Source organism: Atheta coriaria, unplaced genomic scaffold, assembly GCF_025399875.1.
Source record: "Atheta coriaria isolate IRGN ID8LTWV9N9 unplaced genomic scaffold, Caltech_Dcor_3.1 hic_scaffold_3_pilon, whole genome shotgun sequence".
In the NCBI taxonomy this organism is placed as follows: domain Eukaryota; kingdom Metazoa; phylum Arthropoda; class Insecta; order Coleoptera; family Staphylinidae; genus Dalotia; species Dalotia coriaria.
In genome coordinates, this window is record NW_027045445.1 from 8503090 (window position 1) to 8519922 (window position 16833).

The window sequence follows — 16833 nt, forward strand, 5'->3', positions numbered from 1 at the left end:
TGACATTTCAAATAGTTTTCAGTCAGAAATCAATTTTTACGAATATTATTACATAACAAACTTAATTTTAATTGAAATATTAAAGTTGAAGTGTGTTTTTTGACTTATTTATCTTCTATTTCGTTATTTTCTGAGTTTAAAGTAGTTGTATTGTTTTCCGTCGTACATTCGTCGTCGCCATCTTGAATTTCTGAATTAGTTGTATTTTCTGAATACTCTGTAGTTATTTCAATAGTTGTATTAGTTACTTCAATAGAATTTGTAGTTGTTGTGTTGATTTCACCCTCTGATTCAGTTGTTTCAGTGGCATTTGTATCATTTTCATCTTCTTCGTCACCTTCTTCATCTTCCTCGCTTCCTGCTTCTTCTTCATCATCTTCATCGTCTTCATCACTATAATACTCATCAGAATCATAATCGTCTTCATCGTCATAATTTTCTTCCTCGTTATCTTTATCTTCTTCATCTTCTTCATCTTCTGCGTCAATATCACTTTTATCATCAGTTTCTGTTTCATTATCACCATCTTGTTCTTGATTATTATCAGTAGTTGATGTAACTGTTGCTGTTGCACCTTCTGTTGTTGTTGTGGTATTATCATCAACATTTACATCAGTAGTTATAGAATTATTAATTTCAGTAGTTTCTGATGTTTCTTCTGTAATTTCAGATATTTCTGTAGTTGCATCATCAATATAAGTAGTACTAGTAATTGTAGTACTAGTATCAGGGGTAGCAGTGGTAGAATCAGACAAATTTTCTTCAGAATCACTAAAAATAAACCCAAAATTATAATCCTCTGCTGTTACATTGCATTCCGGAGGTGCAAGGTTCAAAGCAAGACATTCATTTATCCTCTCATCCATAATATATCCATCTTTACACCCGCATGCCATTATGGGTGGCTCATCATCTTGTTTCACATCAGTTTGGCACGTGCGACGACAATTTACACAAAAATAATTTTCTTCATGATTAGTTTCGTTACAACACTCCGCACCTAAAAAATAAATATTAATAAATTCCGATATTTATTTACATTTGATTTAAAAATACTTACAAGTAATTATTATACTTATAATAAATATACATATTAAATTATTCATTCTGAGTTTGGCTTTCTTTTTTAATTTTACAGCAGAGTTTGATTGTTTCTGAATCACTAAAAACTGCGCACTTCTATATCTATGCTTTCTATGATTAACGCCGTGAAAATTACACTCAAATGTCCTTCACGTAGTTTAAGTTTAAGTTTTAATTCATAATAATTTATTCCGAAATAAAAGAGTTATGTTCGTTGTTTCAAGAATGTTGCTTATCAGTTGAGCAGTGCTCACATTTCCAGTCATTTCTAACAATTTCATGTTTCTGACGTAATTGATATCGTTATCACTGCAATTTTACATGCAGTTTTGTTTTTCTTTACATTGCTCGTGATTTTTATGATTCATTAAAGGGAAAAACATTTCTTTTTTTGTGCAACAAATGAAAAACGTTCAAAATATTTAAGTATTATCTAAGCAACACCAGCGCCTCTAGTGTGAGGATTATTAAAGTTGTAAAATAAAGGTCAAAGCACAATCTGGCCAACACAACCTCACAAAAACAACGTTTGTTTACGCGCTTTACAACGTTTATAAACTTTATCACAAATAATCATGGTAAGTTGTACTTGCAAATTACAATTTATTAGTAAACTAAATTTTTGTTTCTTTTTAGGCTCGTAACGCTGAAAAGGCGATGTAAGTGCATTCCAATGGTTTTGAAAGTGAATTCATTTTAACTCCCTTTGTTAAATATTTGATATTATATTAATTGCGCATAAAAAGGACTTTTATGCAATTCTATTTGCTTATTATATGACTTGTACTTTTGCAATTAATCACAAAACATTATATAATATTCTCATAGGACAACGTTGGCTCGTTGGCGAGCAGCACAAGTCGGTGAAATCGACAAACACAAGAAACGCCGCCCATACCTCGCTTCCGAATGCAAGTCACTCTACGCTTGCGAGAAATGGCGCATGCAAATCATCCGCGAGATTGCCAAAAAAGTCGCACAAATCCAAAACGCCGGTCTCGGCGAATTCCGCATCCGCGATCTCAACGACGAAATCAACAAACTCCTCCGCGAGAAACGCCACTGGGAGTCCCAAATCAAAGAACTCGGCGGTCCCGATTACTCCAAAATCGGTCCCCGAATGTTGGACCATGAAGGCAAAGAAGTTCCAGGCAACCGGGGCTACAAATACTTCGGTGCTGCCAAGGAACTACCTGGTAATGATTTAAGTTAAAATAATTTAATTTATTGACCGAGTCTTCATCACGAATCACATCCAATCAGTCGTTATTTGCATCGTCATCATTCACATAATATTAAGAGGGACATTGATCAATCAATCGCTTGGAGGGAGTTGAGTTATTTAACTTGTCGGCGCGTCGCGCGCCCTAGCGAATTAGTGTTTACACTAGAGTTGAAACATTCACTAATTAGCAGCTAATGGTAATCTGTAATCACGGGACATGTAGTAATTAAAATATTTTTGCTTCATTTCTGATGTGCACGGTTGCAGGCGTGCGCGAGCTGTTTGAGCAGGAACCGCCGCCGCCTCCGCGCAAAACGCGCGCCGAGATGATGAAGGACATCGACGCCGACTACTACGGCTACATGGACGACGATGACGGTATTATTATTCCTCTGGAGATGGCTGCTGAAAAAGAAGGTAAAGATTAAACAACCAATAATAATAAATAATATACTAATTCATGTGTTTTTAACAGCGATACAAAGGAGTATAGCTGAATACAAAGCGAAGAAAGAAGAAAAACTCGGTAAAGAAACAACATCCGATCCGGAGGATGAAGAAGAAAATATCTACGCAGTACAATCAGATGACGAAGATGATAATAAGAAAGATACCGGTGATGGCGCGCAGAGATACACTGCGCATGTGCCGGTTCCATCGCAACAAGATGTCGAAGCTGCGTTACTCCGTCGTAGAAAACAAGAACTCATGGAAAAATACGGTATTACACCGATGGAAACTTAAACTTAAACTAAGATAACTAGTAAGATTACAACATGCGCAAATAAATTAATTTTTTATCGATAAAATAAAATACCTTGAGAGTAAATTAAGCACTAGTCAAAATCCCTCTGCATAACAGCGTGAACTCGGTGACAGTTTCACTTAGTTTTCTTTTATTGGCCTTTTCTCGAAGCACCGCCTTGACAAAGTGCTCCTTCTGTTGTGCGTTCACCCTCGGCGATGGGAAGCCCTCCTGCTGCAGCAGCCCTTGCAGCCACCGCGCGAAATTATCACAGTATTTCTTATTCAACGCCAGTAGGATATCGGCGAGGACATCTGCGGACGCCCTTGGCGCTGATCCTATTAAAAATATAAAAAGTTTAGCCTTTTTAAAACACATTTTAATAATACTAACCTAAACAGAGTAAAACTCTCATGACTAGTGCCTCCCCGTAGTTCTGCACGACGGCCGCCTGTCCAGTTTCACGACTATGCGTAATAAAATTCACCAAAAACGATGTGCAAGCTTTAATGGCCGCCAATTCATTCATGCCTAGGCAAACCGTCGCGCATTGAAACAACGCCGAGCAATCAACGCCGCCATTTGCAATGAGCACAGCCACTTTTTTGAAAATCTGCGCTAGTAACAAGAAGAACCCTTCTATAAGATCGGTCTTCTCGCTGAGGTTATTTGTACTGTTCAATTGCGCGATTAACGTCAGCGATGTTGTGATAATCTCCGCTAACAAGTGCTGCATTGTAGCAATGTATTCAGGCTCTTTACCAAAAAGAATCATGGCCGTGCGTGCGACAACCAATATACTCGGCTGAGGTGTTTCACGATAAATACGCACGACCAAAGTTAAAATATCATTCACCAATGGCTTGGCATCATCCATCAATGTAGTCAGAGTTTGTTTCAGAAGCAAAGCCAGTACTTCAATCACCTCTGTGTTTGTATGATATTTAGATCCGATTATCGTGTATAAAGACATTGTATTCTGCACAACTAGTAATAGAGGTTGTTCAATATTCTGCGGTGGCATGCTATTTTCCTCATCAGCATCCAGTGGTACCACATGCAACGAACCAAACAACGCTGATAGTATTTTGAGTCGTGTCGCTAGGCGCACAGCAACCGCATCGCTTTCTGGCTGCGATAACAAGCTCTGAATCTCTTCGAATGACGGCGCAAGAATAACATTCAAATACTGCATGGTATTCGCCACGGGGACAATGCTCAATACTTTACCAACACTGTACATAATACGCACACATTCCGACAGCTTTAGATTACCGCCCTGGAGGCCATTTTGGCATGCGATTAGTATTTCCTCGGCGTATGGAAGTAAAAACTTTTGACAATTGTGCGTTAAGTCTTTCAGCGCCATCGTGGCGGCTGGCGACACTTCGGGATTAGTCAATCCTGTGATAACCAGCGGGACAACTTTACATAACATGTTCGGATGGTCCGCTAACCATTCCGAATACGAGCCCACACACTCCAAACAACTGCTCAGGACTTTCACGTGTAGATCATCATACGGTATTGTTTTGAGAATATGCATCAACTTGGGAAGGAAAAGATTTTCAAGTTCAATGCATTCGGCAACTGATGAGAAAGCATGCAGGACACTTTCGACAAGATTCCAATTGTTTGAATTGATCACACATTTTGTGAGCGCATCCTGCAGTTGCACGATGAGTATGTCCAACATTTCAATGTTTAACACATTGTAGCAGTACATGAAAGTATCGCTGATGTCCTGCCGGTAACATCGGAACATCTCTTTGTCATCCAGTGTCCAATTGGACGCTTCTTCACTGGATGGAAACATAGACTTGCGCAGCATTACACACGTCAACTGTCGATAGTATGGTTTGATGATTAGTAATAACTCTGCGCATTGTGCTGTATCCAATGATAAGATATCTTCTTGTAATGTGTACCAGAAACCAAACGTGACTGTACTACTTGTTTCATCCACTGGATAGGTTCCTGGTAAATCCGTGCATCCCAATATGCATCCGAATAAATCATTCGCGATCTTTCTGTCAGTCTCTTCGTTGCTTCTCAAACTACTCACGAATAGTTTACAGTGCGTATCGCCGATTGTTTCTATCAATAAATAAATACTTGTCATGATGTCCTTATTCAATTCGGCGCTGGCCTTCTCGTTGTTTAGGATTTTATTGAATTTGTCGAGAATGTTCGTCGTGTGCTTCATGACGTAGCCGGGGTATTTCGTGGTGTGTGGATGTTGTACTACTGCGGTGAGTGCCTCGAGTGTCACTTCGATGAGTTCCATTTCTTCGGCGCTCATGCATTCGGGGTCGGAGCGATTCCAGTAGACGAAACATGTTAGGTCGACGAGGAGATTCATGACGCGAGAGCAATCGTCGATGGTGACACCGCCGAGTTGGATCCATGCGGCTGCACAGCGCGATGAATGTAGATAGGTCGTTATGTTAGACATATCAAAACTAAAATAATAGGAATGTATTGTTTTTTTTTTGTAGAAATTATGGAATTAATGCTTACTTTGCATTTGGTATGGGGACTAGGCACATCTCCACCACTTTGAGGATATCTTTGGAGACTTCCTGGAGGACTGACTTGACGCGATGTCTTTGGCTCGTCGCGAGTGTTGTGCTTTCGAATTCTTCGGGGATAACGGTGAGAATCTCCAGCAATATCCATATAACTCGTTCGGGTTCGACGTTCGGGAGATATTGGGGTTGAAAACTGCTTACTAGTTCTTCGAATGCTTTTGGCCAGTGGTGGGGAACTGTGTGGATTATGTACGCAGATAACTACAAAGTTAAAATTAGTTAAACAAATGTTTTTGGTCATGTAATTGGCAAATATTGTATTTCTTTCTATTTTTTTTGCCAAACTACTATATTACACTATTATTACTCCACTAATTAATATTATACACAAAATCATCAACATTTTAGCTATTTTTGTAACCCTAGCAAGCAAATTGAGTCTTTTAACTTAAATTTAACAAAAACTTATATACTAACACACTTTAAAAACTAAAATTTATCAAATTTCAACTTACTGTAATGCAGAGACGATTCAAAACAATTTTGGGCCCCATTGCAAAGTTAACAATGGCATCCAATATTCTTTTCTTAAGATTCTCATAATGTTCCTGTGGCACTTCATCCCAGGCCTTCAAAATCTTATTGTGTAAAGTTGTAGCAGCAAAAAATTGTACTTCAGATGTCTAAAACATGAAAAATATAAACAAAACTTATCTGATAAACTAAATAAAAATGTATACCCTTTGGGGATGCAATAATTCCCACACAAAACTCCAAGCTTGAGGGGAATTCTGTGCTTCTGTGAGCCACTGATGCGCTTCTGCCTGCTGTGCCGCTTCCGATCTGTAGAATAGACACACTGCCTTCTCTAGATTCTCCGCTGTAAATTCCATCGCAGTGCAGTTCTTTTTGCACCTGATATCAGCTTATTTTGCAAATTATTTTTTCACAAATAACCTAAAAACCGCCTCGGGTATAATGCAGCGTTGATTAATTATGAAAACCTGATGTTTCGCGATAGCACTGCGTCGGTTTCATATTGCTTTTCCCACGACCTCCAGGCAAACGCAAGCATAAAGTAACCGGAGAAAATTGTTTGTTTTCCAGTTGGTCAAGTTTCGTCTAGGAGACCCAACCTGACAGCCGGAACCCGGAACAGCTGAACGGGATCAGCTTGCTGCATCGGGTATCACCGTTCATCTTCGACAAGAATGTCAAACAAATTTTAAACTTGCGCAAGCGCAATTATGATGACATTCTAAAGGTTAGCAATATAAAACATGAGTTGTACAATTTTAGCAATTTTTCATTTCTAAAAAGATTAAACATTTGTTCATCACTATATAAAATGCGCGGCACTTAGGAGGGCGCCACCAAAATATATAACTAAATAAAAAAGAAAAACATCATATTTACATATACATGGAATTCCTCTCTTCTCATCTGCCTTCGATTAATATATAAAAAAAAAACATTAAATATGTAATAAAATAAACACGAAACAAGTATTATCATCGGTGCGATAATGGCAGTAATAATAATAATATAATAATATATAAAGAGAACCACAGAATTCGAGAAATCAATGAGAGAAAAAAAAAACGCTACGGAACAAGACGAGGAGAATACGTCTCCGGTAAAATTATAGTCTTGTTTTGAAAAATACTTTTAGTTATTTATCCTCTTTAGATTATTTCGTACATATCCGTGATCGCGTTTGTTAGTTTTTGTTTCGTAGCCAATCAGTCTCGCACTTGGTTCCACACACTTTTTCGCTAAATTTCGCTAACACATATTCGAATATTCACAATTCCAAAAGGGGTTAATTCAATTTTAAGGTTAATTCATTTAAGTTAAGGTTAAACTATCCGCCATTTTGAATAAAAATCACTTTCTTTCTAAAAACATGTGTCTAACCCCTTATCGCCATCGAAAAAAAATGCAAATTTCACGCAACGACAAACTAAAAATAATTCAAAGCGCAGCACAGAGTTTGCACGCTGGCAAAGTGTGAAAGGTTGATCATTGAAGTCAGTTGAGATTGTGATGTGTTTGCTGAGTATTTCATGTCAGTATTGAGCATTTCAACTCCATGTTACCACTATTAACCTCTAAGTATATTGCTTTTTGTTTTGTAAATATGTTTTGATCAGTGTGTGACTTTGTTCGGTTTGTGTTCTAATTTTAGGCCTACCATGCTTACAAAATATCGTTATCACTCCTGGATCTCATCTACTTTTGCTTTGTGTCCGGCGCGTCCTTTGTTCGATCGTTTGTGAATAATAAAACTGGCATCGTTGTTGGCATCGCATTTAAAAAAAAATAATAAAACGAAAAGTCTACGCAATAAATTACTAGAACTGAGATTCGAATTCGAGAATTCAATTTTTCGGAGACACAAATAAAACTAGTGTGTACTTGTAGTACAGCAGGGTGTGAGTGAGTACTAAAGGCATCCGACGTCGGGGTGCTGCGATTGCGACTTGCGCGACTTGCCGCCCTTGGAGGACTCGACCTTTACCTGCTCGATGCTTGTTTTGCGCGGGTTGCCTAGCGTGACCAGCGTGCTAGCTATTGCCAAACCTGCTGACTGGCCCACTACTGTATATGGTTCACCACCTGACAAAAAACAGAATAAAATATTAATTGATGAAATATTCATTTGTTTTAAATGTATCACTACGAGCATTCTTCCACATAAAATAACTGTTAGTTAACGGGATTTGACAATAATGTCAAAATTTTACACTCGCGCATGCGCAGTAATATAGATCTATGAAATATGAACATGAATATGAAGTAAAATTCTATTTACCTGTGGGTAATCGAACGAGAAGACTTAAAACAGCGGCGCGATTGCCATTGCACGGTTCTAAAGCTATGGGACTAGGTGCATCTTTCTTGCTCTTGAGGCGGTCGAGTGCTGCAATCACCGCCGTATCCGTGTCCATCTTGTCTTTCACTTCCAACTCGACCAGCACCTGCGAGAAAGGCCGCGACGCCATCTGCTCCATCTCCACAAACAGACGCTGCCGCCGTCGATACATATCATATTTCTGTTTCACCTTCCACAGGAACGCCGCAATCAGCAGCAGAAACAAGAAACACCTACAAAACAATATAAATTTCAATTCATGAATTTTAAAATTTGTTTCTTGCTTACGTTGAAAATGTAATAAAAAACTGTTGCAAATTCAACTTGGGATACTGCGAGAACGAAATCTGTATCCACAGCGGCGGTTGAAAATCATACACGTAGACATGGAAGGTGGTCAGCGTTACATTATTCACCATTCCAAAGTTATACTCTGATTTGGCGAATCGCGACCGGAATGTCGTGCAATTCTGCGCTGTAAATATCGCCTTTTCCTCTTTCGAGTTTGGTATCTTCACAGTGATGTTCATCTTCGCCAGCACCGAGCAAGTGATGGTGAAATCAGCATCCACGTCGGGTTTGTTTGGCGAATTTCGGAAGTTAATCTGCGTATAGTGCCTGTCCTCCTTCTTGGACAGATTAAATGTGAATTGATAATCGATGGTCAGGTCGTAGTAACAGAATCCTTTGTTTGTCGGGTCGCCAAAGTAGTGATTCGCCGCGTCGCACTTTTCGCAATGATCACCACCTAAACCTTTAGTGGTGCAATAACATTTGCCAGTTTCGGGATGACACTGCGTCGCCTGGCCATTGCACTCACACGGTTGGCATTTTCCGCCATTCACGGGTGAGCCCCAATACCCAGGCATGCAACGATCGCAATGTGCTCCAACTGTCAAATCCTTGCACGGTAGACACGTGCTTGAATTACCTTTACAAGACGCATGTCCATTGCATTGACATACTGGGCAAGTTGTAAAATGCCAACGCTCCGATGGACATGTGCTGGATGGTAGTGACTGAGTGTGTAGAGTGGGTCCCGCATATCCGCCTGGCATACATTTGCCTAAACCAGTGCGACTACCATCATCGCACCAGCCGCATGCGGGATCATCTCTACATTGCGCACACGTTGAATAAAAGCTGCATTGGGACTTCTCTTCACTTCCACGGCTGCGGCACTTGCTACTCACAGTTGTCCACTCGCGGCATTGGCCATAGGGGAAGCTAGATGTGTAAGCGTTTTTATCAACGCATCTGCCTTCGTTCTGACACCAAATGCACTCTTCCTGAGTGCAGTTTTGGCATGAAGTGTACTCGGCGCACACTCGCGGACAATGAGTGCCAACATCGACTTCCACTTCGTTGGGCATTACTCCGCTCGAGTTGTGGACGATAAACGCCGTGCATTTGGCGGGTTCGTACTTCCATCTGCAAGTGTAGTTGGTTTCGTCTTGGGACTGGCATGCTTTGCAAGTGTGCAACTCTTTGCAATAAATTCCGGGATCGATTGGGCACTGATCCAATGTTGAGATTCCTTTCGAGTCCATCTCTTTGCAGCTTTTGTAAGTACATCCTTAAGAAATCAATGGTAAAAATTAAATCGTGTATTATATTAGTTTAATAACATACCTGAAGCACACCAAACGCAATTCCTCGTATTCTGCACGCAGCTGCTGCAGTCCTCCATGGACTTGCACTCGTCCTGATACTGATAGATTCTGTGCGCGTTAAAATTGCGACTCATCTCGGGACATTTAAACACAACACCGTCGTTGTTTAGTAAGTTCTTGGGTATCTCCTTGACATTAACGCATTTGGCGTTCTTCTGATCCCAAACACATTTTACCCCGGGCCGGGTGCCGAGGCACGCCTGCTGGTTGACTAGATGTTCACATCCTCCCGGTCGATATCTGATAATGTCCGATAGCATTTGTCCATCGAATCCACCATAGATATACAACGATCCTTCAAATACGGACGCTGAATGGCCAAAGCGTGCAAGATCGCTTTGAATTTGATCCGGAGCCGCAATTGACTGCCACGTGTCGCATATAGCGTCATAGGCCATCATCTCCGAACTGTAGCACTTAGCGCCGCCGTTATAGGACGTATCATTGTGCGTGTTGCCGCCGAAGACAAGCATCAGCGTGGGGCTAACAAACGTGGCTGAATGTAAAAAACGAGCGCTGGGCGCGTCGGCCAAAAGCGTCCATACTCGCGAATGCGGGTCATACGAATAGAGATTCTTGCTGAGTATTTGTGAGGATTGACCTTCTGAGATGACACCGCCATACACGTAAATTTTAGCGGTGTAGTAATCCCATGCCGCTGTGTGGCCATAACCGCCTTTCACTGGGAACCCGCTTGGCTTCACTATGTGCCATTCGCGGGTACCAAAATAATATTCTTGCACTGTATTTAGATAACCTAAATAGAATAACACAAGTTATTCCTACATTCTGCCTAAATTTTAAGAGTTTGACTTACCTAGAAGAGGCGAATGGCCAAAAATCACAATCATTCTGTCCGCCATACTGTTTTTAACATTAGTAACAAGTGTAGCAGTGTGTCCAGCAACGCGGAGAGGTCCACAGAGCAGATAACTCCCGTTACACGACACAGGCCGCACGGTGATATTCTCCCAAGACTTGGCGTTGATATCAAACGCCCATAACTCTGAAGTCGGACCGCGGTTACCAACAATTCCACCGTAGAGGAACAATTTATCGCCGTAGAGAACTGTGGAGTGCGCATATCGCATCTGCGGACCGTGGGTTAAATGCGCAGTTTCCCAAACATGTCCATTAAAATCATAAGTATAGAGCATACTGCCCTTGTTATAACTCTCGCCGGATATCACATACAAACTATCCTTCCACACAGCAGCCCCATGTGAAGCAGAACCAGGAGGAATAAAACCATTCGGTTGCACACTCTCCCAGTACCCATTGACGGTCAACTGTGAGCAGTCTTCTCCCTCGAAGCCTGCGGTACACCTGCAACCATCTTCCGGTTCGCAGGTGCCTCGACCCTCAGATCTGCCACAATTAGCCGGACATTTCTCCAAATGACAGGCGGTGCCCGTCCAATGACCATCACATGTGCATACTCCATCAATGCAGACTCCATTACCTGAACAATCAACTCCTGACACATTTGATGGACATGCATTGATTCTATAGGTAATGTTGAACCCAGACATATTAAATGCGTCATCGGAGAAGAAGTGCACTAACGCTGCGCCACTTTGCGCGACAACCTCAGGCACTCGGCGGATCTTGTAGGAGTCTTTGTACATCAAACCACTGAATACTGCTAGCAGTGGTGAGTTGACACTGTCCCCATCAAAGATGTATAAATGATCCCATCCACATTCAGTGGCAAATTCTTGAAGATGAATGGTTATAGTTGAGTTAGGCGCATCAATCAACCAGCTGCATTTTACTCCAATTGAGTAATTGCCAAAACCATCATGGATTGTTCCATTGGATGTCCCAAGCCTTTAAGAAGAATTTATTGGCAAATAAAATTCTAAGTATTTATAAATGTTATTGAATATATATTTTACCTGACTTTTCCTCCGCAGTATTGGCACTGGAAACCCTGCCAGCCGTCGTAGCAGACGCAGGTCTCGTTGAGGCAGATGCCGTGCCCGCCGCAGTCCTCTGCGCTGCTGCACTTGCTGTCCGCGAGCGCAAAGCAGCCGACGAAGACGACCGCCCCCAGCAACAGCAAGAGGCATTTTCTGCGATACTTGGATTTGAAGAGGAAGAGAAACATTTGCAATATCTCGAGCATTGTCGCTCACGCGAGCTCTTGCACGAACATAACTGTTAATCGGGCCATATTTAGTCGCGCATTCGGCGGAACGCGAACAATCGGCCAGCAGCGCTATTCACATTCGGTCTATTGAAGCACGCATTCGAGACGCTGATTTAGCGCTGCGTCGCGCACATTTTTCACGCCCGCGATCGGGAATTTTCACTTCACAAGCTTCGCATCCGCGACAAACTTCGCTACTTTCTCGCCTGTCGACTTCGACTGTGTTCTGTTTTCACGAAATTGACAGCCCACAAATATGTTTACATACCACGCATTGGAAATAAATTGACGCTTGTTGTGGCATAAAAAGAAAAAGGTAGCGACAATTCCAAGTGCGCTTCTTTAGCACACTGTATATCAGCGTTTCAATGTCAAAAGTAGTGGACAGCGCCATCTTCAATTTATTGTTTACAATTTTACTAACGGCAGTAGTTAGACCAGAAAAATAAAAGAAATTTCTAGGTACACACACAAAGATAAAGGATCTAAAGTCCTCTTTTTATCTAACCCTGTCGTTGAATATAACGTAGAAAATACCCTTACTTCTGTAAAAGTCAAAATGGATGTGTAGAGTCTCTCAAATTAATTTAAATTTATTTAAATTTGTTTTAAACCCCCTCACGATATATGCACTTCCTAAAAGTGAAAAGACTATTAACAACGCTAATTCTGCCAAATAAAACCTAAATTTGTGCTAAACGTACCTAAAAATAATCATAATAAACATAAAAAGTATTAAAAATAGAACAAAATCAATTTACACAAAAACTCCAATATAAATAATTGTTCAGGACAAAGTCCAATAAAGAACGCGGATTGGAGAGGACAAGGTCCAAAAAGGGATGTCTAGTCACCTCAATTTCTGGGGATTCTGAATAAACGCTACCTGTATCAACAAAGGTGGTTGAATGTCATAGAGATATACTTGGAATGTGGTAAACGGGACCACATTCAGATATCCAAATTTATACTGAGATTTTGCAAATTTGGCGCGGAATGGTTCATTCGAGCAACTCTGCCCGGTAAAGATTGAACTTTCTTCTTTGGTGTTTGCTGTCTTCATAGTCAGGTTCATCAGTGCCGGTACCGAGCACTTGATGTAAAAATCAGTATCCAAATTAGGTTGGTCTGGCGAAACCCGGAAATTAATCTGTTTATACTGCAGGTCCGCCTTCTTCGACAGATTAAATGTGAATTGATAGTTCATAGTAACTTCGTAGTAACATAATCCATTGTTTATCGGATCGCCAAAGTAGTGATTATACTTGTCGCAGTTTTGGCAATGATCACCCACTACACCTTTAGTGGTGCAATAACACTTGCCAGTTTCTGGATGACACTGCGTCGCCTGACCATTGCACTCACACGGTTGACACTTTCCGCCATTCACGGGTGAACCCCAATACCCAGGCATACAACGATCGCAATGTGCCCCATCTGTCAAATCCTTGCACGGTAGACACATGCTTGAATTACCTTTACAAGACGCATGTCCATTGCATTGACACACTGGGCAAGTTGTAAAATGCCAACGCTCCGATGGACATGTGCTGGATGGTAGTGACTGAGTGTGTAGAGTGGGTCCCGCATATCCGCCTGGCATACATTTGCCTAAACCAGTGCGACTACCATCATCGCACCAGCCGCATGCGGGATCATCTCTACATTGCGCACACGTTGAATAAAAGCTGCATTGGGATTCCTCTTCACTTCCTCGGCTGCGACACTTGCTACTCTCAGTTGTCCAGTCGCGGCATTGGCCATAAGGGAAGCTAGATGTGTAAGCGTTTTTATCAACGCATCTGCCTTCGTTCTGACACCAAATGCACTCGTCTTCAGTGCAGCTTTGGCATGAAGTAAACTCGGCGCACACTCGTGGGCAATACGTAGATGTATGAACTTGGTTCAGTATTAACTTGTTGGGGTTGTGGGCGATGGACGGCTTGCATTGGAGAAGATACCGGCTCCAATTGCAAGTGTAGTTAGGTATACCATGTGAATGGCATGCATTGCAAGTGTTTAATTCTTTGCAGTAAATTCGAGGGTCTGCGGGACACTTATCCAATGACAAGACTGCACTGGAATTTCCATCATTACAGTATTTATAAGAACATCCTTAAACATTGAAATGGAAATAATTAAATTGTGTATGTTTACGACTTTACAACTAACCTGATGGGCACCACACGCAATCTCTTGTATTCTGCACGCAACTGGTGCAATCTTCAAACAAACCACAGTCCTCCAAGGATTTAAAGAGTGTGTCCATCCTTAATCTTGTATCGGGGCATTTAGACACATCTGAATTTTTGTTTAATAACTGCCTGCGTATTGTTTTTACATTGATGCACTTGGCATTCTTCTGATCCCAAACACATTTTACCCCGGGCCGGGTGCCGAGGCACGCCTGCTGGTTGACTAGATGTTCACATCCTCCCGATCGATATCTGATGATGTCCGATAGCATTTGTCCATCGAATCCACCATAGATATACAACGATCCTTTAAATACAGACGCTGAATGGCCATAGCGTGCAAGATCACTTTGAATTTGATCTGGAGCCGCAATTGAGTGCCACGTGTCGCATATAGCGTCATAGGCCATCATCTCCGAACTATAGCACTTGGTGCCGCCGTTATTGGACGTACCATTGTGCATATTGCCGCCGAAGACAAGCATCAACGCAGGGTTAACAAATGTTGCTGAATGTAAAAAACGAGCGCTGGGCGCATCGGCCAAAAGCGTCCATATCTGCGAATGCGGGTCATACGAGTAAAGATTCGTGCTGAGTGTTTGTTTACTTGTGGAACCACCATAAACGTAAATTTTACCAGTATATTTATCCCATGCGGCTGTATGACCATAACCGCCTTTCACTGGGAACCCGCTTGGCTTCACTATGTGCCATTCGCCAGTGCGAAAATAATATTCTTGCACTATATTCAGATACCCTAAGTGGAATCACACAGGTTATTCATATATTCTGCCTAAATCTTAAGAGTTTGACCTACCTAGAAGAGGCGAATGACCAAAAATAACAATCATTCTGTCCGCCATACTGTTTTTAACATTAGTAACAAGTGTAGCAGTGTGTCCAGCAACGCGGAGAGGTCCACAGAGAAGATAACTCCCGTTACACGACACAGGCCGCACGGTGATATTCTCCCAAGACTTGGCGTTGATATCAAACGCCCATAACTCAGAAGTCGGACCACGGTTACCAACAATTCCACCGTAGATAAACAATTTATCGCCGTAGAGAACTGTGGAGTGCGCATACCGCATTTGCGGACCGTGGGTTAAATGCGCAGTTTCCCAAACATGTCCATTAAAATCATAAGTATAGAGCATACTGCCCTTGTTATAACTCTCGCCGGATATCACATACAAACTATCCTTCCACACAACTGCCCCATGTGAAGCAGAACCAGGAGGAATAAAACCATTCGGTTGCACACTCTCCCAGTACCCATTGACGGTCACCTGTGAGCAGTCCTTTCCCTTGAACCCACCTTTGCACTTACAACCATGTTCCGTGCAGGTGCCTCGACCTTCAGATCTTCCACAATTTCCTGGACATTTCTCCAAATGACAGGCGGTGCCCGTCCAATGACCATCACATGTGCATACTCCATCAATGCAGACTCCATTACCTGAACAATCAACTCCTGACACATTTGATGGACATGCATTGATTCTATAGGTAATGTTGAACCCAGACATATTAAATGCGTCATCGGAGAAGAAGTGCACTAACGCTGCGCCACTTTGCGCGACAACCTCAGGCACTTGGCGAATCTTGTAGGAGTCTTTGTACATCAAACCACTGAATACTGCTAGCAGTGGTGAGTTGACACTGTCCCCATCAAAGATGTATAAATGATCCCATCCACATTCAGTGGCAAATTCTTGAAGATGAATGGTTATAGTTGAGTTAGGCGCATCAATCAACCAACTGCATTTTGTACCAAGTGAGTAATTACCAAAACCGTCATAGATTGTTCCATTCGATGTCCCAAGCCTTTAAGAAGAATTAATTTGCAAATAAAATCATAAACATTTATAAATATGATTTTTACCTGACTTTTCCTCCGCAGTATTGGCACTGGACCCCCTGCCAGCCATCGTTACAGACGCAAGTGTCGTTAAGACAGATGCCGTGCCCGCTGCAATCCTCTTCACTGCTACATTTGCTGTCTGCGACCGCAAAACAGCCAACGAAGACAACCGCCCCAAGCAGTAGCAGAAGCCATTTTCTCCTATACTTAGATTTGAAGGGGATCAGACACATTTGGTCATATTTAGACCCAATAGAATCGAACATTTGGCCAATCGCTAATTCAATTGAAAAACTGCAGTAAGAGATACAACAGGAAATGTTATATACTTTTGGTTGATGCTTGGCAATTCGTATGATTAATTTATAATAGAGAATCGTGTTCATAACTAATTTGAAGCATCTCGATCAAAGGTTATTTGCGCAATGGAACGCAACATTCAGTAGTGACGAAGTGACCTGTTGTGAATAGTTGATAAGATAAATGCTAA

General features: G+C 41.6%; 5 protein-coding genes across 6 annotated transcripts; 1 reads left to right on the top strand and 4 right to left on the bottom strand.

The window, feature by feature from the left end:
- Positions 1-12: 12 nt before the first annotated feature.
- On the bottom strand, positions 13-1262 carry LOC135789789 (uncharacterized). The gene is made up of 2 exons (XM_065299806.1): positions 1061-1262; positions 13-1000 (listed from the first exon to the last, which is right to left on the bottom strand). Exons 1-2 carry the CDS (start codon positions 1104-1106, stop codon positions 105-107), a joined length of 942 nt encoding a protein of 313 aa, XP_065155878.1. The 5' UTR covers positions 1107-1262; the 3' UTR covers positions 13-104.
- Positions 1263-1549: 287 nt separating this feature from the next.
- LOC135789790 (pre-mRNA-splicing factor ISY1 homolog) lies at positions 1550-3137 on the top strand. The gene is made up of 5 exons (XM_065299807.1): positions 1550-1661; positions 1720-1742; positions 1912-2279; positions 2576-2725; positions 2784-3137. The coding sequence occupies exons 1-5, from the start codon at positions 1659-1661 to the stop codon at positions 3050-3052; spliced, it is 813 nt and encodes a 270-aa protein (XP_065155879.1). The 5' UTR covers positions 1550-1658; the 3' UTR covers positions 3053-3137.
- cdm (importin-13-like protein cdm) lies at positions 2287-6781 on the bottom strand. 2 transcript variants are annotated; one of them, XM_065299798.1, is made up of 6 exons: positions 6325-6781; positions 6100-6267; positions 5574-5845; positions 3447-5515; positions 3126-3391; positions 2287-2710 (listed from the first exon to the last, which is right to left on the bottom strand). In XM_065299798.1, exons 1-5 carry the CDS (start codon positions 6475-6477, stop codon positions 3138-3140), a joined length of 2916 nt encoding a protein of 971 aa, XP_065155870.1. In that variant the 5' UTR covers positions 6478-6781; the 3' UTR covers positions 2287-2710; positions 3126-3137. The 2 variants fall into 2 exon arrangements, with proteins under 2 accessions (XP_065155870.1, XP_065155869.1); XM_065299797.1 differs by having other exon boundaries at positions 2287-2713.
- An 88-nt stretch (positions 6782-6869) lies between these two features.
- Positions 6870-12508, bottom strand: dsd (attractin-like protein dsd). The gene is made up of 6 exons (XM_065299795.1): positions 12031-12508; positions 10950-11962; positions 10092-10889; positions 8748-10035; positions 8400-8692; positions 6870-8203 (listed from the first exon to the last, which is right to left on the bottom strand). The coding sequence occupies exons 1-6, from the start codon at positions 12258-12260 to the stop codon at positions 8031-8033; spliced, it is 3795 nt and encodes a 1264-aa protein (XP_065155867.1). The 5' UTR covers positions 12261-12508; the 3' UTR covers positions 6870-8030.
- Positions 12509-12861: 353 nt separating this feature from the next.
- On the bottom strand, positions 12862-16738 carry LOC135789784 (attractin-like). Its single transcript, XM_065299796.1, has 4 exons — positions 16365-16738; positions 15297-16306; positions 14457-15236; positions 12862-14399 (listed from the first exon to the last, which is right to left on the bottom strand). Exons 1-4 carry the CDS (start codon positions 16727-16729, stop codon positions 13135-13137), a joined length of 3420 nt encoding a protein of 1139 aa, XP_065155868.1. The 5' UTR covers positions 16730-16738; the 3' UTR covers positions 12862-13134.
- Positions 16739-16833: the final 95 nt, after the last annotated feature.

Excerpts from the sequence above, each read along its gene's own strand:
- LOC135789789 (XM_065299806.1), bottom strand. The coding sequence starts at position 1,106 with ATGAATAATTTAATATGTATATTTATTATAAGTATAATAATTACTT. Across the intron at positions 1,001-1,060 it reads TATAAGTATAATAATTACTT|GTGCGGAGTGTTGTAACGAA; the intron begins GTAAGTATTTTT and ends TTTATTTTTTAG.
- LOC135789790 (XM_065299807.1), top strand. Across the intron at positions 1,743-1,911 it reads CGTAACGCTGAAAAGGCGAT|GACAACGTTGGCTCGTTGGC; the intron begins GTAAGTGCATTC and ends ATATTCTCATAG. Across the intron at positions 2,280-2,575 it reads TGCTGCCAAGGAACTACCTG|GCGTGCGCGAGCTGTTTGAG; the intron begins GTAATGATTTAA and ends GCACGGTTGCAG.
- cdm (XM_065299798.1), bottom strand. The coding sequence starts at position 6,477 with ATGGAATTTACAGCGGAGAATCTAGAGAAGGCAGTGTGTCTATTCTAC. Across the intron at positions 6,268-6,324 it reads AATTATTGCATCCCCAAAGG|ACATCTGAAGTACAATTTTT; the intron begins GTATACATTTTT and ends TTCATGTTTTAG. Across the intron at positions 3,392-3,446 it reads GAGAGTTTTACTCTGTTTAG|GATCAGCGCCAAGGGCGTCC; the intron begins GTTAGTATTATT and ends TATTTTTAATAG.
- dsd (XM_065299795.1), bottom strand. The coding sequence starts at position 12,260 with ATGCTCGAGATATTGCAAATGTTTCTCTTCCTCTTCAAATCCAAGTAT. Across the intron at positions 10,036-10,091 it reads TTGCGTTTGGTGTGCTTCAG|GATGTACTTACAAAAGCTGC; the intron begins GTATGTTATTAA and ends TGATTTCTTAAG. Across the intron at positions 8,693-8,747 it reads TTTTTTATTACATTTTCAAC|GTGTTTCTTGTTTCTGCTGC; the intron begins GTAAGCAAGAAA and ends ATTGTTTTGTAG.
- LOC135789784 (XM_065299796.1), bottom strand. The coding sequence starts at position 16,729 with ATGAACACGATTCTCTATTATAAATTAATCATACGAATTGCCAAGCAT. Across the intron at positions 16,307-16,364 it reads TACTGCGGAGGAAAAGTCAG|GCTTGGGACATCGAATGGAA; the intron begins GTAAAAATCATA and ends TTCTTCTTAAAG. Across the intron at positions 15,237-15,296 it reads TGGTCATTCGCCTCTTCTAG|GGTATCTGAATATAGTGCAA; the intron begins GTAGGTCAAACT and ends GATTCCACTTAG.